Source organism: Chaetodon auriga, chromosome 9, assembly GCF_051107435.1.
Source record: "Chaetodon auriga isolate fChaAug3 chromosome 9, fChaAug3.hap1, whole genome shotgun sequence".
NCBI classification, from domain to species: Eukaryota; Metazoa; Chordata; class Actinopteri; order Chaetodontiformes; family Chaetodontidae; genus Chaetodon; species Chaetodon auriga.
The window spans coordinates 8,042,151-8,058,899 of record NC_135082.1 but is presented as its reverse complement, the minus strand read 5'-3'; the positions used below and the strand labels follow the sequence as shown (position 1 = coordinate 8,058,899).

At 40.7% G+C, this 16,749-nt stretch overlaps 2 protein-coding genes across 3 annotated transcripts in view; both read right to left on the bottom strand.

Annotated features, from left to right (window-relative positions):
- Positions 1 to 1,802: 1,802 nt before the first annotated feature.
- guf1 (GTP binding elongation factor GUF1) lies at positions 1,803 to 8,976 on the bottom strand. The gene is made up of 17 exons (XM_076738345.1): positions 8,550 to 8,976; positions 8,300 to 8,411; positions 7,970 to 8,118; positions 7,546 to 7,626; positions 7,372 to 7,449; positions 7,201 to 7,284; positions 7,051 to 7,115; positions 6,764 to 6,967; positions 6,086 to 6,225; positions 5,773 to 5,896; positions 5,068 to 5,200; positions 4,245 to 4,388; positions 3,662 to 3,795; positions 3,436 to 3,537; positions 2,272 to 2,391; positions 2,109 to 2,145; positions 1,803 to 2,020 (listed from the first exon to the last, which is right to left on the bottom strand). The coding sequence occupies exons 1-17, from the start codon at positions 8,733 to 8,735 to the stop codon at positions 1,886 to 1,888; spliced, it is 2,028 nt and encodes a 675-aa protein (XP_076594460.1). The 5' UTR covers positions 8,736 to 8,976; the 3' UTR covers positions 1,803 to 1,885.
- Positions 8,977 to 11,658: 2,682 nt separating this feature from the next.
- Positions 11,659 to 16,749, bottom strand: part of gabra2b (gamma-aminobutyric acid type A receptor subunit alpha2b) — a 30,878-nt gene continuing 25,787 nt past the window's right edge. For both annotated transcript variants that reach the window (XM_076738653.1, XM_076738652.1), the window contains exons 8-10: positions 15,991 to 16,143; positions 15,131 to 15,333; positions 11,659 to 14,497 (exon numbers count right to left, since the gene is read on the bottom strand). In XM_076738653.1, coding sequence (XP_076594768.1) covers positions 14,189 to 14,497; positions 15,131 to 15,333; positions 15,991 to 16,143 — 665 coding nt within the window. In that variant the 3' untranslated portion in view covers positions 11,659 to 14,188. The remainder of the gene's footprint in view (positions 14,498 to 15,130; positions 15,334 to 15,990; positions 16,144 to 16,749) is intronic.

The window sequence follows — 16,749 nt, the reverse complement described above, 5'->3', positions numbered from 1 at the left end:
GCTTTAACACCTGCAGTGCAACAAGACACACTCAGTCCAGGGATGACACTTGTACAATTTGAGAGCCACTCAAGGCATATGAACATGAGCCTGTACAGGAGTTAGACACTTATCTTGTTCTTCTCTTTTTGCATTTAGGACCAATAAGTTTATAAGAACCAGTTGTAGTTGTAGGTAGAATAAAAGTGTTCCTAAAAAAGACCCCCTAGGGATCCCTTTATGGATCCATAAGAAACCAAACTGTCATTAATACCAATTGTAATGGACCAAATGAACGTAAGACTGTAGGTGAGTTCAATCAGGAGTGTCACTTAAATCTTTGGAAGCGTAGCGAAACTTTTAGTACTTTACTTAAACCCAAGGCTATATACCGGCTAGTGAATCCAAGTTGAGTCACATCTGAATGTTTGTTAATACACTGAAATGTCAAAACATCCAAAATAGCTGGAAAGAAGCTGGTAGCAAAATATCAAGTGCCTGTTGATTTTTGCAGTTTGGGGACTTTTATTAGTCATTGCAAAAAAAAAAGTGTGACTATAAAATTAGCTGGTTTCCTTTGAGTTTAACAGCACAAACGGCTATGAAACAGAATTTGATAGAACCATGAATACAATATAGGCTTTTTCATATTGAGGATTCATTCTTGGCATAACGGCTAAAGCACAAGCATAATTAACAACTTTGACTATGTCTGAGATTCAGAGTGCCTGCTGCCACGGAGCAATCCATGTTATTAATCACACCCATGCTTTTCCTGCTCTAACATGTCAAAATGCCTGCAATGAAAAAGGTCTAATTAAAGGTTTAACTCCCAGTCGTCACATTTCAAGTGTTTTACTTAAATATCACCTAGTCCTTTAAATCAGATTTGCTTTAATTTACAAGTACAGAGGGCAGACCACAGGGACAATGAGATATTTTCAGTGAGTCACTATACCTGCTGAGTAGAAAGTACGTGGACTGTCTAAAGTTTTAAACCACATGTTTATGGAGCCAGAGGCCAATGAGGTCTGATTGGAAGTGGAATTAACGTCCTTTCCGTCCTTTTGTGTGTCTTGAGCTGCTGCTGCCATCTACTGGAAACGCTGCTTAAAGAACAGGCTTCAAGCTTTTATGTTCCAGACACAGATGGCACATAATAATATAATAAGAATGCTGTTTTCTATCACTGCCTTTAGAGGTCTGATGTCAGAGTCAGCAACCAGCCAAGAGCTGGTGGGGGATTAAGTGCTCTGTTCAAGGACACATTCCACTGGTTGCAGCAAGGGAAGGTAGGGACGTCCCCCAGAACCCGCTCAAACTGTAGGACAGTGGTTAAAATCGGACCATGTAATAGTGTAAAAAGCATCCTTGTGAAAGTCAGCTGAACACAATGCCTGTCCTTGCCTTCACTGTTGCACTCAAACCTCAGCCCAGTATCTTTGTCCCTCATATCACAGGATGCAACACATTCTGCTCTCTTTTCATTCACAATGTGGAGAACTTCCATGATCAATACTCATATTAAGTGCTGTAAAAGCAAAATGTCTCCACAGGCATTCACAAAGGCTTACTGAACACGAGAAGGATGTATTAGAGTTTTCTAAACATATTTTGGGGATGAATGCTTTGCTCTTTAATAACTTCAGATCTGCAAAGCCAACCGTGCCATAATATGAAAAGGTGAAACTCCCCATCACCAACAGAAGTGTTTACAAGGCATTAGAATAATTGGGGATAATTCGTCTCCTGGTGAATTATCTGTAAAATGTGAGTGGAAGCAACGATGCATATTGTTGAAATCAGCACAATTACAGCACTTTGTTAAACCAATGACCACTTTATTCAGGACCTGTCGCATATGATAATGAGACAATAACATATAATGTACGAATAGTATTTCAGTCTATTTGTCTTTCCTCTTCAAAACATTAATGAAGGCATCTTTGGGAACTTCCACGCTGCCGATAAGCCGCATCTTCTTTTTACCCTCTGCCTGTTTCTTCAGTAGCTTCATCTTCCGTGTTATGTCGCCTCCGTACTACCAACGCAAATATATACACAATCTGAGATTGTGGTACATTTGTAGATTCAGCAGCATTTGACAGTTAAGAAAAACCTTTACTTACACATTTAGCGAGAACATTTTTTCTGTACGCCTTAATCCTGAAAGAAGCAGACATATTACGTCACATCTTATACACAGATACAATTCATAGTGCTCTCTAGATGTACACTGTTTTGCATCTCATGCCATTCTGACATTTAGTTTAGTGCTGATGTTGTACTTACGTTTCCCTTGCAATGATCTTACTTCCGATGGCTGCCTGTACAGCAATCTCAAACATCTGCCTCGGTATGGAGTCTTTGAGTCGCTCACACATGGCTTTCCCAGTGCTATATGCACGGTCTCTGTAAAGAAAACGCACCCATCAGAACCAAAAACAACTCTAACAAGCCACAGCTGTACTCTACCAGCAATGAAGAAATACAATGTACTTCATACATACATGTGTACACGCAGGAGACTCTTTGGGGTGCATCATCTGTCCAAGTTTAATCAAAAACTGCTCACAGTCTTTATGCTAAGCTACGATAATCACCTCTTAGCTCGAGCTACAGTGCATGTCTCATCTCACTCTCGACAAGAAAATGAAAACTACTCCTTTAATAGGTAAAGCAACACACTGAACACCAGAATGTGAAGTTCACTGTTCATCATACCATCAGGAACTTAAGATAAGAGGCAAGAGATAAGATAAGAGGAAACACATGTACTGTAAACAGCTTCTCTGCTTGACAGGACATTCTTGTCTCACTTGGGTCCACATTCCATATATTTTAGTCACTCTGTAAGGTGTCGTCTGTAAAAGATATTCTGCCCTGTGATTGGCGCGCTGGCCTTAAAGAATAACAGACTTAAGCTACGCTTGTTTCGGCTCCAAGGCTTACAGTACAAATGGTCAGAGAGTAGCCATCGGTGTTGAAGCGTAGCGCCCTTCAATTACCAAAGTCTGGAGCGGCTTTGGTAGTACATTAAATACAGATCTGCTGTGCATCATCATTTTTTGCCCGTGAAGTTACTCTATTGTCCTTGTCACAAAGGGAATGAAGACCTTGTCCAGTGTGTAAAGTCATGGTAATAGATAATGTTAACACTGGCTGCCAAGAGGCCATTTTTAATGTTATCCTGGGTGTTGAATACATTTCATGCTCCATAGGCTCAGAAGAATTACCTCAGTAATGAAGGACCATACAACCTTGAAATTATGTAAACTCGTAAAAATGTGCCAATTCTTTTCTGTGACGGCAGCGATGATAATTAAGCTACGGGAGACTGCTGCGACAACGGAAATGAGAAGATCAACTCAAGCATCAGAGCAACACCATCTGAGACAAACTGAAGCAAACTCAGACACTTCAGCCGAATTCAGCTTTGATTTCAAACACACTTACCTGTGGACAATCGTGGTGAGTTCCTCCACAGGTCGCCCATTCAGCAGAAAATCCATCTTTATCAAATCAGCAGCCTGGTAACCTGCATTCTCATAGTCAAAGCTGTGGAGGATGAAATCACAGAGTGATACAGCGATACAGGATTTCATTAAAGACAAGCCCAAAGCTGCATATTAACTGTATGTGACTATATGAATCAATAGATGTGGTACTTGCGTAGTTTTACCTTGCATATCCAGAAGACAGAGATTTAAGGACGTCATAGAAATCCACAACGATTTCATTTAAAGGGAAGAGATACTTCATCATGACACGCTGGCTGTCGATGTACACCATGTTCTTCTGGACGGCTCTGCGATTCTTAAAGAGCACGACAATATGACATCATTTTTGCCTCCACCAGCCTTGCACACATTTCCAGTCTCAACAATCCAAGAAGGGCTGCTTTGGTAACCGAATTAACCAATTACTTTTGAAAAGGAGGGAGACTCCTCGGAGCCCAAAACATGTAAAATAGGATCAGAAATATAAACCACAAAATATGCATTTTCTTGGCTTTCTTTTTTCAAGTATTATTTTCTCTTTGGCTCCAGACCAATTTGGAAGGAGTACAGAGTTAAGGGTGCACTCTTGTATCTCCTGTCAAACTGCATTTTCCAACAAGCTTGAGAATCAGGCTGACTCGCCTCTGAGTATTCAGATCCATCATCCCTCTCTGACCCCATACTGGGCACGAGGAACACATTCAGGTTAAACAGCTCAGACAACAGTTTTCGTTCATTTCATTGAATCTTCCATGTTCCTCTTACCAAGCAGAGAGTCATAATCTTGCCAGTGAAAGAGTCTGGAGTGAGAATGGTTCCCAGCACCATGGGCTCCAAGTACTCTGACACAACTGATCTGTCTGGGAACTGAGCAGGGTTCACGATGGTGATCTCCTCGCTGCCGTGCTCCTGTAAGGAGAACCAACCAGAATTGAATCTCCAAATAAAACTGGTGAAGGTGTTTCCAAAGCTTTCTAGAGCCCTAATTCAAAACAAGTAAGGACGCTGTGTAAACATAAATAAAACAGAATGTGATCATCTGCTAACATTTCCCACAGCTGCTGTCGGTAAACACACATGACTGCATTTCAACTCTTTTGGAGTCAGGGATGTAAAGTGACTTTCATCTAAAAAATATGCTTTGTGATTGAAGCACTCACCACCTGCAGGCTGGACCTGCAGGCTGGCTGTGAAAGGTGACCTCTACAGTCAAGCAGTGCCACTGTCACAGTATGTTGATTCCATTAAAAGTCTGCCAAGACTGAGAAATAGTGTAAATTGTAATAATCTGTCATAAAAATAACAATTTGAAGTCTCTCCATGTACTAACTTGCTGCCTCCGGGATGGAAACTCGACTCATGTACATTATGCATTCAAACTGGCTGTGATTTTGCCTTTGCGACAGGACATTTTGATTGTCCTCTCAAATATTCCCCATCTAGTATCTCCCATATGTCATTTTACTGGAAAGCATGCCAGACACATCTCCATTTATCATTCATTTCAAACTTTTTTTTCTGCTAAAATCCCAATACGAGCCCTGCTCTTCCGTAAGACAAGAAAATATACGAGCAGAACGTCTCTTACCTTGATGAGTTTGGCTGAAGAGAGGATGGCCTTGTAGGGCACGGTGGGCGCCGTTACTATGACAGAGGCATTGTATTCCTGCTCCAGCCTTTGATTGAACACCTCCATATGGAGAAGACCCAGGAAGCCAAGTCTGCCAGGGGACAGGAAGGTCCACAGGTTCACTCAAGTTTTATAATTGATACTCATGCTTTTAATTACAAAGAGCCGCTTTGGAAAGAGTTCAACAGAGAGTAAGATTCATTGCTATTCCCGTGCAGTTTCGTACCAATCCAAATGATCTAAATCACTGCCACTAAAAGAATCAAATTTACACCATCTGGACTGATACGACCCGTGATGATGAATAAACTCTAACTTGGCGGTCTACTTTGGCAACAGGCTGCACGTCCCAAGGAAAGATGTTTATTGCCCAATCAATCATTTCAAATGACGTCCAAGTTTGTGTTGAAACCAATAAGAAAGAAGATACATCTTGCCACTTCCCCAACATTTGGTGCCTTTCAGCAAAAAGTGCATCACTTTTCTACGACAACAAATTAGTTGAAAAATCATCCAAACCCACCTCTTCTAAACTTACCGTGGCTGCACTGCTCAACATCCACACTTCTGCTTTCAGTTGCCGTCACGGCATATGTAATGACCCACGCCCCTGTTGGGGTCTTAAAGCCATTCTTCATTCTAATTCAAAGCAGCCGTCCTCACCTAAAGCCTGCTCCCAGGGCCAGACTGCTGTCTCTCTGCACTGTGACACTTGAGTCATTCAGGGTCAGTCTCTCAACGGCGCTGCGAAGGCCTGGATACTCTGACTGGTCCATCGGATACATGCCTGAGGGACAGAAGGGCAGAAGACGGAGCGCACGACAGGACTCAGACGGGACTCTTTCCATTGACTTGTAATGTGACGTGGTCAGCCATGTTCTGAGCAATTACAAGTGATAACTAGTTCTTATTCTTCATTTACATCAAGATATTTATCTGACAGAAAAAAGTAACTGCACTCAAGAGCACGTCTCACCAGCAAAGACCATGGCTTTGGCGGGTTTAAACCCCGGAAGAGCTTCCACCGGCTGCTCCTGGAGGTAGAGTGTGTCACCAATCTGGGCCTCCTTCACATCCTTCATCCCTGCTATTAAGTAGCCCACCTGGCCTGCAAACCTGCACAACAGTTGAGGGGAGTTACACAACTGCTATGTACACGAGCATCTCAGTGGAGAGTTTGATGAATGTTCATGAACATATTCAAAGACTGTATCCTCAGACAATTAAATGTGCAGAGAGAGCATAGCAGAAAAACACTGACTCGATGAGTGCAGGCCCATTTCATGATGATTTGATCCGAATGACATTCAACAGACACATAAACAAGCATCAAAACAGTTCTGCTGATCTATACTGATGCTAAAAGATGATCCACTGAATCAAATCGTCCATAAAACTTGTTGAGCATATATAAAGATACCTTCCAATCAGGGCATCAGCTACTGGTTATTTACATTATTGATTGTTCTGTTGATGTCTTCCTTGATTAATAGACTGTTTCTGATCAGAAAATGGTGACAACACCAATCAAATGTTGTTTTCTGAATTTAAACAAGGCAGCAAATCCTCACAACTGAAAAGCTGGAACCAGCACGTCTGGCATCTGACTGCTAAGATGAAACAGAAGACAGGAGAGGAGGGAGGCGACACGTACAGCTTCTGTGTTGGGTGCTCATCTGGCCGGAGGAGTCCCAGCTCGTTGACCTCGTAGGTTTTGCCGAGATGCGCTGACACGATCCTGTCCCCTTTTCTGACTCGACCCCCAAACACAGCAATGTTAGCCACCACTCCTCTATAGTGGTCGAAATTAGAGTCAAACACGAGGGCTTTAAAGGGGTCATCAATGCTTGCCACAGGCCTGAGAATACAAGAGGAAAGAAAGCTTCACTTAATGTGTCAAACACTTTCATGTGGAAAATGTAAACAAATTAACCTTCTTACGGTGGAATCCTGTCCACGATCGCCTGGAGAACCTTTTCAACATTTGTTCCAAGTTTAGCTGAAATCTGAAAAAGATGAAGCCACGGATGAAAGGAACTTCCTCAGACAACACTGAAAACTAAAAAGCAGCTGACGTTTGCTCCAACTCACCCTGATGCACTCTTCACCTGGAATATCAAACACCTTTTCAATCTGTGACTCCACTCTCTCTGGATCAGCATTCTTCAAATCAATCTACAGGAGACACAAGAAATTAGAATAAATCTGAGAATGAGAAAAACGATATGTGATTACACCAAAAACATGGAGGTTTCAGTGAACCTTGTTGATGACAGGGATGATCGCCAGCTGAGCTTCAAAAGCAAGGTAGAAGTTTGCCACCGTCTGCGCTTGAACCCCCTTCAGAAGACAACAAACTATTAATGACTGCATCACATGCAGCATACACATCCACAATAACTCAGAAAACTGGGAGCGAGAAATGTGGTTTTGTACCTGATTGGCATCGACAATCAACAGGACGCCTTGGCATGCAGAAATCGATCGAGACACTTCATAACTGAAGTCGACGTGACCCTACGGAAAAGGAAAGCAGCGGAGATTCAAAAATGAGAGAAGCTGATGGTGTACAGCTGAAATCTGCTGCATGCAACAATAAATAAATAGGAGATAATCCAAATCAATCTGCCACAGTGCTGAGAGGTCACAGCAGTAGCACCTATGAACAAAAACAATAAGGAAAAGAGGTAATTAGGTGGATTTAGAATCTAAGGGACGTGTTGGGGCTGGAAGTGAGGACGACTGACGATTCACTTCACTGTTTGGAGACGAAGAGTTGCAGGTTTGAATCAAAACGTTGAGTGCATTTGCCATGACAGCAGGCAGAAGCGGTGCTCTTTCTTAATTTCTGCACACTTACCGGTGTGTCGATGAGGTTCAGGAGGTGCTGCTGACCCTGGTGGCTGTAAAACAGAGATGCTGTCTGGGCCTTTACGGTTATCCCTCTCTCTCGCTCCACCTGAAGCTTGTCCAACACCTGTTTGTTCTTCTCAGTCTTTGCTATGGCACCTGTTTGTCAAGGGCATCCATTAGTAACACATCCTGTTAGATGTCATCATTTCATCACCTAAACCACTGTGTTCACATGACTCTGGTGGTAAAAATGTTCGAGATCATGAAAATTCTCCAAAAAAAAAAAATATTCATATAAAAACTAAGAGCTGTAATGCAGAGTGAAAGCAAAACATACCTGTCATCTCCAACAGCCTGTCAGCCAATGTGCTTTTTCCATGATCAATGTGGGCAATGATGCAAAAATTCCTGATTCTGTCCACGGGGAACTTAGACAGGTCAATAGTTCCCTTAAAGTCAAAAGGAAAGAAGCCCGTTACTGTAACTCAACAACTGCTGAATTGTTCCAGAAACCCATCAATTCGCAGCGTCCTGATGTTTTTTTTTAACACGCCACCTGAAAGATGTGATTGTCATGTTTGTGTTACCTTGTCTGTCTGTGTGCTGATCGCCTTGACGCTGCTGGAGAACACGGGCAGCCTTTTCATCCAGCGATGTCTTAACAGAGTGAAGGTCATGTTATTGTTTTGTATTTTCCTTACGCACATTTTCAACTGTAAAACACGTCTTAAAAGCGGTGCTTCACACCAACGTTTCACTAAACAAAACGACATGTTTTCGTTAAGCCAAGTCGCCTCACAGGGTGAAGGATAAATACATGCTAGCTGGCGTTAGCTAACGGGGCTAGCTGTTGAGTCATTCTGTGTTGTCATGACTAAAATCTGGGCTGTTGCCACATTGTCGGACCATTGGTGGACTGTCACGAAGACAGAAATATACGAATCTTTAAAGTAAATAGTCCTGAAATCACTCGGCGCATGACTTCCTAGGGTGCTGACATTTTGGGTGACAGTTCACCCGCAAAGACTTGTGGGACATGTTGTTGATTTGGTGGAAGCAGAGATGATTTAATGAAACAAGATAGTACTCGGTAAGAACTCCCGTTTTCTTTTCTGCTGGTCAAAGCAGACAGCGACTCTGTCCTTCACCATATAAAACTATTACACGGCTGCTTTTTAACGTATTACAGTTCATTGAAATGCTAACTTTGCAAAGCTTACAGCACTGATGTCAATCTCTCCAGTGATTTATTTAAAATGATAAAACAGCTACAGCCCACAGCAGCCTGTGTCTACAGACAGTAGATAGCAGTAGTATTCACGTAGGAGTCAGTCGCCTTGGCACTGCAGCTGCAGTAATATCGTTAAATACAGAAATTGGAACACGTCAAAGGAGGATGACTATCTTCACATATCGCCATCTCTGGAAACGCTTTGGAAGTCGGAAGTCCCGCCTACTCAACTTGTCAAACGGAGGATAAAAATGGATATCAGTTGCTATGACAACGAAGCTTCGTTTTGTACAAGAATAAATTGCTGCTTCTTTGTGCAACCAGAGATAATAAGCCTCTATTAGCTTCAGTTGTCATATCTATATATATATATCTATATCTATAGATCTATCTATCTATCTATCTATATCTATGTGTGTGTGTGTGTGTGTGTGTGTGTGTGTGTATATACACACACACACATATATTTTTACACTTGAGACTTGTACTCTGAGGACTGCGTTTGAGTCACAGAACTAAGCATCACTGTTTCCTAAAGACAACAGAAGCCGGTGTTGCCTCCTGTTCTGAACGCATTTCCAGATTCCTCGATAGCTCCAGCTTCAACTGCAAGAAGATTTTTAGCTCTTTTCCTAACCACTGTTTCTTAAACCAAAGATGGCAGCCAGAAGAGACTGACCTGCTTGTTTTTTTTTTATATTTTTAGAAATTATGAATAAATAAAAAACTATGCAGATAATTTAAAAAAATAATAAAACTTTCAATTTTGGTCCTTTTTGTGTGATTTTCTTTGTGACAAAACAGCAGAAAGTGTTGTCAATCGACCCGCAGGGTTTGTTTTTTTTCCTTATCTCAGTGACTCTAATCAAATGATTAAAGTAAAAGTGTGAAGAGTGAAGCTCATAATTAGCAAGAGGCACAAGCTGCACATATTTCACTGTTGCACGGATGTTGTAAAGCTGCTGCTTTTCTGTTGGTTTGATTGCTAAATTAATTTGTCAACCTACTTTCTTTTGCCTTCATTGTTTTTACATGACCTCTTGACATTGAGGCCTACTTACATTTTGAAATTTGATGAGGTTTTTATAACTTCAGATGCATTGCACAATGCACCAACATTTAACAAAGAACACCATTCTGGACTTCCTGTGTCTTAAAAGAGGATTATATTTATGATTTGAAAGACACTATGGTCCAAATCTTGTATATTGATCCCACATATGTCCTTATAGGCTTGGTCCTAAGACAGACAGCCAAATCAAATCTAAATTGGATGTCTGATCTTTAAGTCACCGTCCAATTAAAAGCTGTGGCTTGAGTCATAGATCAGATTTTCATTCAAGCGTTGGACTAAGCTGTAGCTCTGTAGAGAAATTATTGATGTTAACTTGAACATTTGACAGATGTTCACTCCGTGACCAGCAATGTCTTCTTACTTAGTCTCACCCTATGTTGGCAGGACCGTTAATTCACCTCCCAGCCCTCACATTTAACAGCTGGGGGTTGATCAATATATTAATTTTGTTTAAATGACACAATATCAGCGTTTTTTAATGGCTTCCTGCTATCTTGTCCAGAAACAGTTATACTAGCTTTGTCTCATGTAGCACACATATTTTCATTACTAATGGGTAATTCCTTTATTATACAAAAATACTTCAATAGAAAATGATGCCACCTTTGTCAATATCTTCAATCCGTACTGTGACCCAGTGACTCAAAAAACAATATCAAACATTATTACCACACTGGACACTCAGGAAAATACGTGTGCTACATGAGACCAATTCAGTATAAAGCAAAAACCACTAATATAGGAAAGTCAGCACGCAGGTATATGCAGGCTATGACTCGTTTTTGAGTCTGACAATTGTAAATGATGCTCAGTTATGAAGATTTGTAGACATGCATGTAAGCAACCCCCCTACTGGACACCTCGCATGCATCAGTATTGATTTCTGTCAGGCCACAGCCTCTGAGCGGGTCAGTGGTGGATGGAGGAGATGGAGCTCAGAGATGGAGCTGGTCTGAGCACAGAAACGCTTGAGTGGTAGAAAGATCAGGCCAGGATATGAAACTTCAGTGAGCTTTGCGTTACAGCTCAGTGCCACAGGGCTTTTAGTGGACTTTACCAACACGCTCGTAATGATAGTCACTGGCAGCGTAGAAGCATTGCTTGACAGCATCCTCTCCTGCTGAGGAAGCGCTGAGCTGCCTCACTCATGGTCCCATGATCTGACTGGACTGCTGTAAATGTATCTGGTTATTGGTATTTCAAGGGAGAAGCTAGAACTGACCTCAGCATTGCTGATATTAACAGATATATTGATATAAGCATATATGTCAGGTAATAAGCAATAGATATTAACCAATATATCATTATTGGATTCTTAAAACTCTCAAATATTGATATCAGCTTCAAAGTCAGTCAGGTTTTACTGCAAAAACATGGCGCAAACTAGATATAAAGAATTGAAACAACATGTGTTTTATTAGAAACTGTGCACTGAAAAGCATCCACCTCGTGAACAGTCACTTCATCTGGAATGTTTAAGATTCTATCAGGATGTTGGAGCGAATCTGAATGAAAAATAAATATATCCCACAACATAACTTGTAAAAAATAAAATAAAATAAAATTCTAGATTTCATTTTCATGCAAAGTTCGATTCAACAATCAAATTAAGTTGAATTAAGTTAAAATATTGATGTGAAGCAAAATCATATCACTGAATGAAATAATAACACAGTAGAGTACCATATGTGGCTACTGATATGGGGCTGAACATGATTTGTCTTCATACAGCTTCCATGGTGGAATTGGTTTATATGATACTTTGCCTAATGCAGTATGCTGATAAAGTACAATCACGGCTTGTTGCTGATGGACCTGAATTACATGAGCACTGCCTATGGCTTTTGACTTCGTCCAACATTAAAGTGTATACAACAATCAACCTGCAGAAGAAAATGAGATGAAATGACAAATCTATGACAATTTCATGATCATTTTGTCCCAAATCCCAACTGTATCCTCTCACTTAAGGCCTGTTACACAATAGGTTTGCTGGCAGAGGAACGTGATGACCATCCACACATGATTCACTGAAGTTCATATTGGCACAAAGCGGTCCTGTGTTTGCAGTCCTGTCCCTTTAATGTCTGTAGATATCTCAAAATAGCATGTGGTATCATGAAATGTATGTGCAAATACCCAGACATTGGATATGAATAATCACCTCAAATTGTAATGGCAGACATGCTGATTAGTTCTGCCACAGTGATCCAGTCTACACCAACAAATCCACACCGTCCTCCAGAGTTACTACCACCATACGTAAACCAATAAAAAGCTGTAAAAAAAAACACATTAAACCAAGTTTTCATATTGTGTTTATGTGCACATTTAAACCAAATGTTAGTATGGTTTAACACCATGCCATGAAATCACTTAGATTTTAAACTTACTAGAATAAATAAATCAATAAATCAAATGAAAGTGCTCAGACTAATTTTAAAAATACATTGTGAAAGCTTATTAGTGTGCTTGTGAAACAGCATGTTCTTTCAATTTCATTAACTCTTTGTACGTTCAGGTTAGCAAGTGAGCAACTTAGCTGCCGAGTGAAGAAAGTCAAACAATCACACATAGTTTCCTCAGGAGTTGGTGGAGGCTAAAACAGAGCTAAAGGAAGAGGGAATACTGCTCTAAAGTTGGCAAAAGCACAACCCCGATGTGATGATAACATCTCTCTGTGTCTGTTGGATGGATAAATACTGTGGACATTCTGTTTGCTAACACGTTAGCCAAAGACGTCAAGACAACGCTGTGTCAGAGTGTCTGTCAGCTTTGTGTTGTCTCCTTCTGCTCTTTAAAGGTCGAAAATCAACTGATAGTATTCAGGTATTAAGTTAAAGATTATTGTTTAGAAATGTTTTTGTTAAAAAAATCTCTTTTCATTATTACAAGTAGATATTTTTTTTAAAAATCTGCCAGTCCTGACAAACCTGATAGAATAAATGTATAAACATATTGTTCAAAGTTTTCTCTAATAGAGTAACGGCACTTTTTTGACTGAAGATCAGCCTTTTCCACATGTCATGAATGAAAAACAATAGTGACTTCATTTCAACATATGAGGCATTCATGAACTGAACTCATCTGCTTGAGTTGTAGTTTTTAACACCTCATAACACACTGTGTGCATCTTTTTTAATTTTACTGATTTGAGCTATTTGACAGTTGTTTCAGCATAATGTGCTCTCATCTTCTTTTAATTCCAAATGATACCGCTGCAAACCGATGCTGGCAGCATTACACAGCACTGTATGCACAAGCACACTAATTTGGCAGCCTCTTCTGTATGTGTTACAACCTATTTGGCTTGGAGTGTTTCAATAATTCTGGAGGTCAGCGCTTGATTGCAGCCCCATACCTGCAGTCACAGATAATGAAACAACTTTTCCACTGTAACAATATTATACAAGTGTGTTTTTGCATTGGCTTGGACAGAAACAGAGTCAGACCACTCTTAGATGGCAAAGAAAGTAAGAAATGTGATATAATCAGTCCCTTTCACTCAAAAGAAAAATATATACTGTAATATCAAGAGAGTGGGCATTACCGGCAAAATTCAACACATTTAGAAGTAATCTTAAAGAAAATGTATGTCTTAATGTCTATGTATTTACTCTTCATTTGGTTCGTATGTACAGTGGCCACATACTGTAACTGGAAACGTACTTTGGAGGAAATATGCACGCTAATCAAAGTAATCACACGATATGTCACCATGAAACCATGAATATAAATATATATACACATTTACAAAAGCCAGGCTTTTCAAAAGTGCTGCAGACGGTGTAGAAAACAGGCGGAGATAGAGGATCACACTGCAATCCAGGACTTCACTCTGCAAAGGTATGTGTACACAGTTGCTGGAGGTATTTGGTTCGTCTCTTAGTCCCCAGACCAGAACCCATTAAAAGTAGCCTCTAATTAGAGGGGACCATATCCTTTATAACCGGTTCTCTGTTTAAGTAAGTGGCCCAGTAGACAAGGTTGAAGCTGCCAAAGAGAACCGGAAACAAAATCCTTGACATCCTGTCAATTTTGCTGACGCTATTGAACGTCTTCTTGCTGTCTTGGGCTTTGCCGTCTGCTTTGGCCTTGTTGGGATCCGAAGCTCCACCTTTGGCAATAGTTGGAAGTGTGCCAGAGTCCTTGGTGATATTTGGTGCGTAGTTGGCCACTGCTACAGCGTAGGCATTGTTCTTCTTGACGACAGACACCCTCTCTTTTTTCTGTTGAAAGACCACAAGGATTAGATGCAAAAAAGCTTTAAACAACAGAGGGAAGCCTGAAACCTGTCACTCTCCATCATCTATTCATGATCTTAAAACACATGGAAATGAAGTTTGGAATAGATGATTAAATAATGATGATAAATGAAGCTAAACTAAACTTCTGGTCTACTGTATTGGGATTGCACATTATACATGGACCGATGTTTTCATGGCTTATAATACAGAAACAGTGATGGACAGACTGGAGAATACTTCTTGCTGTTCTGGAGCCAGAAATCCTCACGTGTCCAGTTAAAAATATCAATAAGTCACGTTAGCTTATTTCTCTGGAGACAATCTGCTGCTTCATCAATGATGGGATGAATCAGCCTTGCATTTCTATTCTACATTGATATTCTGACCAGAGTTTGTCATTTAGGTTTACCTGTCAGCTAACTAGCTCTCAAAAATGGTTGAAACACTTCGGCCTCCACCTTGTGGAGGGTTGAAAAAAGCCACTACCTGCTGCCCCCTACCTTTCACAAATGTTTTCTAAAGCAAGCATCGCCTTCCTCAACATACACTTACAATGCAAATGAATTCTCTCTGAAAATGGAGCCTGTCAAGAAGACCTGTTTTTCCCCTCATTACCTTGTCAGTCACAACACTCTTTCCATCCCAAGCCCAGCCGCGCTTTGTGAAGTAATTGACGGTGGCAAACTCAATCAATGCGGAGAAGACGAAGGCGTAGCAGACGGCGATGAACCAGTCCATGGCGGTGGCGTAGGCAACCTTGGGGAGGGAGTTCCTCGCACTTATACTCAGTGTTGTCATAGTGAGAACGGTAGTTACACCTGGAATACACAAAAAGAAAATATACATATATACACAGGTGTTGTGAAATGAAATGAAATTTTGAAAAAGAATCATTCAAATCACTGAATTTACTTTCTGCATGTTGCCTCTCTCTTCTCAAAGGTTGAAATCTACTGTTTTAGCCTTTTCAGAATAAGTGTTAGTCATTACTGTCCCTGGTGTCTGTACAGTGTAAGGTTACTGTTAGCCCAGTCCACCATCATAACCACTGACCTTCAGTAACGCTTTAACTGCTCAGCAGGTTTGATACGTTTAGCCAAAGGACACAGTTTACTGTTGACTTCTGCACCTGTTTTCCTCTTTGAGTGAACGGGCTGTAGGTCACTGTTATTAGTTCCACTTGGCTTATAAAAGTAGCCTGGACTGGACTGAAAAAAACACTGAAGCCTCTAAGAAATGTCCCGTCTTTCCTCTTTATCCTGTTTTCTCCTGAAGCCACCATTTGTCATCAACTTTCAGTCCGTCACTGTGTCCAATCCCCCATGCTGACAGGGACGATGTTGAGAAAACTAGAGTGAATTCCTCACATCATCGTGTGTGTGAGCCTCCATTCATGAACCTAATTTCTACTAATGCCACTGAGAATTGGGGTTTCATTAAGATTCAGAAGAAAAAGAAGTAGAAGAGGTACCTACCAAACACAGTCCTCGCTGGCACTGATTCTCTGTTCAACCAGAAAGACACTTGGGAAAGAATGACTGTCATGATGCACGGGAGGTACGTCTGGATGACAAAGTAGCCGATCTTCCTCTTCAGATGGAAATGAGCTGTCATCACTGTGTATTCACCTGTGGAGACAAGAGTCAGGGTCACTTTCAAGCACCACCACCGCAGCTACTTCTACTACCATTTCTAATTTGTCATTTGAGTGCTTTTAACTACATAATGAATCTAATGAATGCACTCGTATAAGCAGTGATCTCCACTTTGTAAATATAACAGGCTGCATGCTTGCTGTCTTCATGGGTGCATGAGGGGTACTGACATTCACTGAGGTTTTTAACGAAGTAAAACAATGTTAGTAATTGGAGTGGTTTTTTTTTTGCTTTTGTTTTTTAACCTTGAAATCTGGTTTGCAACCCATTCAAACCACCTGAAGAGGATATTATCAAACCATACTGCTGCAAATCTGCTTTTGTCTTTTTAATTAATGATGTTGTACAGTTTAATTTGATTGAAAATGTAAAATTATTACAAAAATACCACTAACTATTATTTTTTTGATGTTCTGCATTTTATTTCCCTCCACTTCTAATCCAAAATTCTCTGTATTATGGTCTTTGTCACTGCTAATTATACTAATAAATTAGAAAGATTGTGCAGCCACACACACACACACACACACACACACACACACACACACACACACACACATTTGCTGCTCTACTGCTGTC

What these genes read in the sequence shown, in the direction of transcription:
- guf1 (XM_076738345.1), bottom strand. Translation starts at nt 8,735, where the DNA reads ATGTCGTTTTGTTTAGTGAAACGTTGGTGTGAAGCACCGCTTTTAAGA. An exon ending in CAGGCTGTTGGAGATGACAG is followed by an intron (nt 8,119 to 8,299) that starts GTATGTTTTGCT and finishes CTTGACAAACAG; the next exon opens with GTGCCATAGCAAAGACTGAG. An exon ending in CAGGTGAAGAGTGCATCAGG is followed by an intron (nt 7,116 to 7,200) that starts GTGAGTTGGAGC and finishes CATCTTTTTCAG; the next exon opens with ATTTCAGCTAAACTTGGAAC.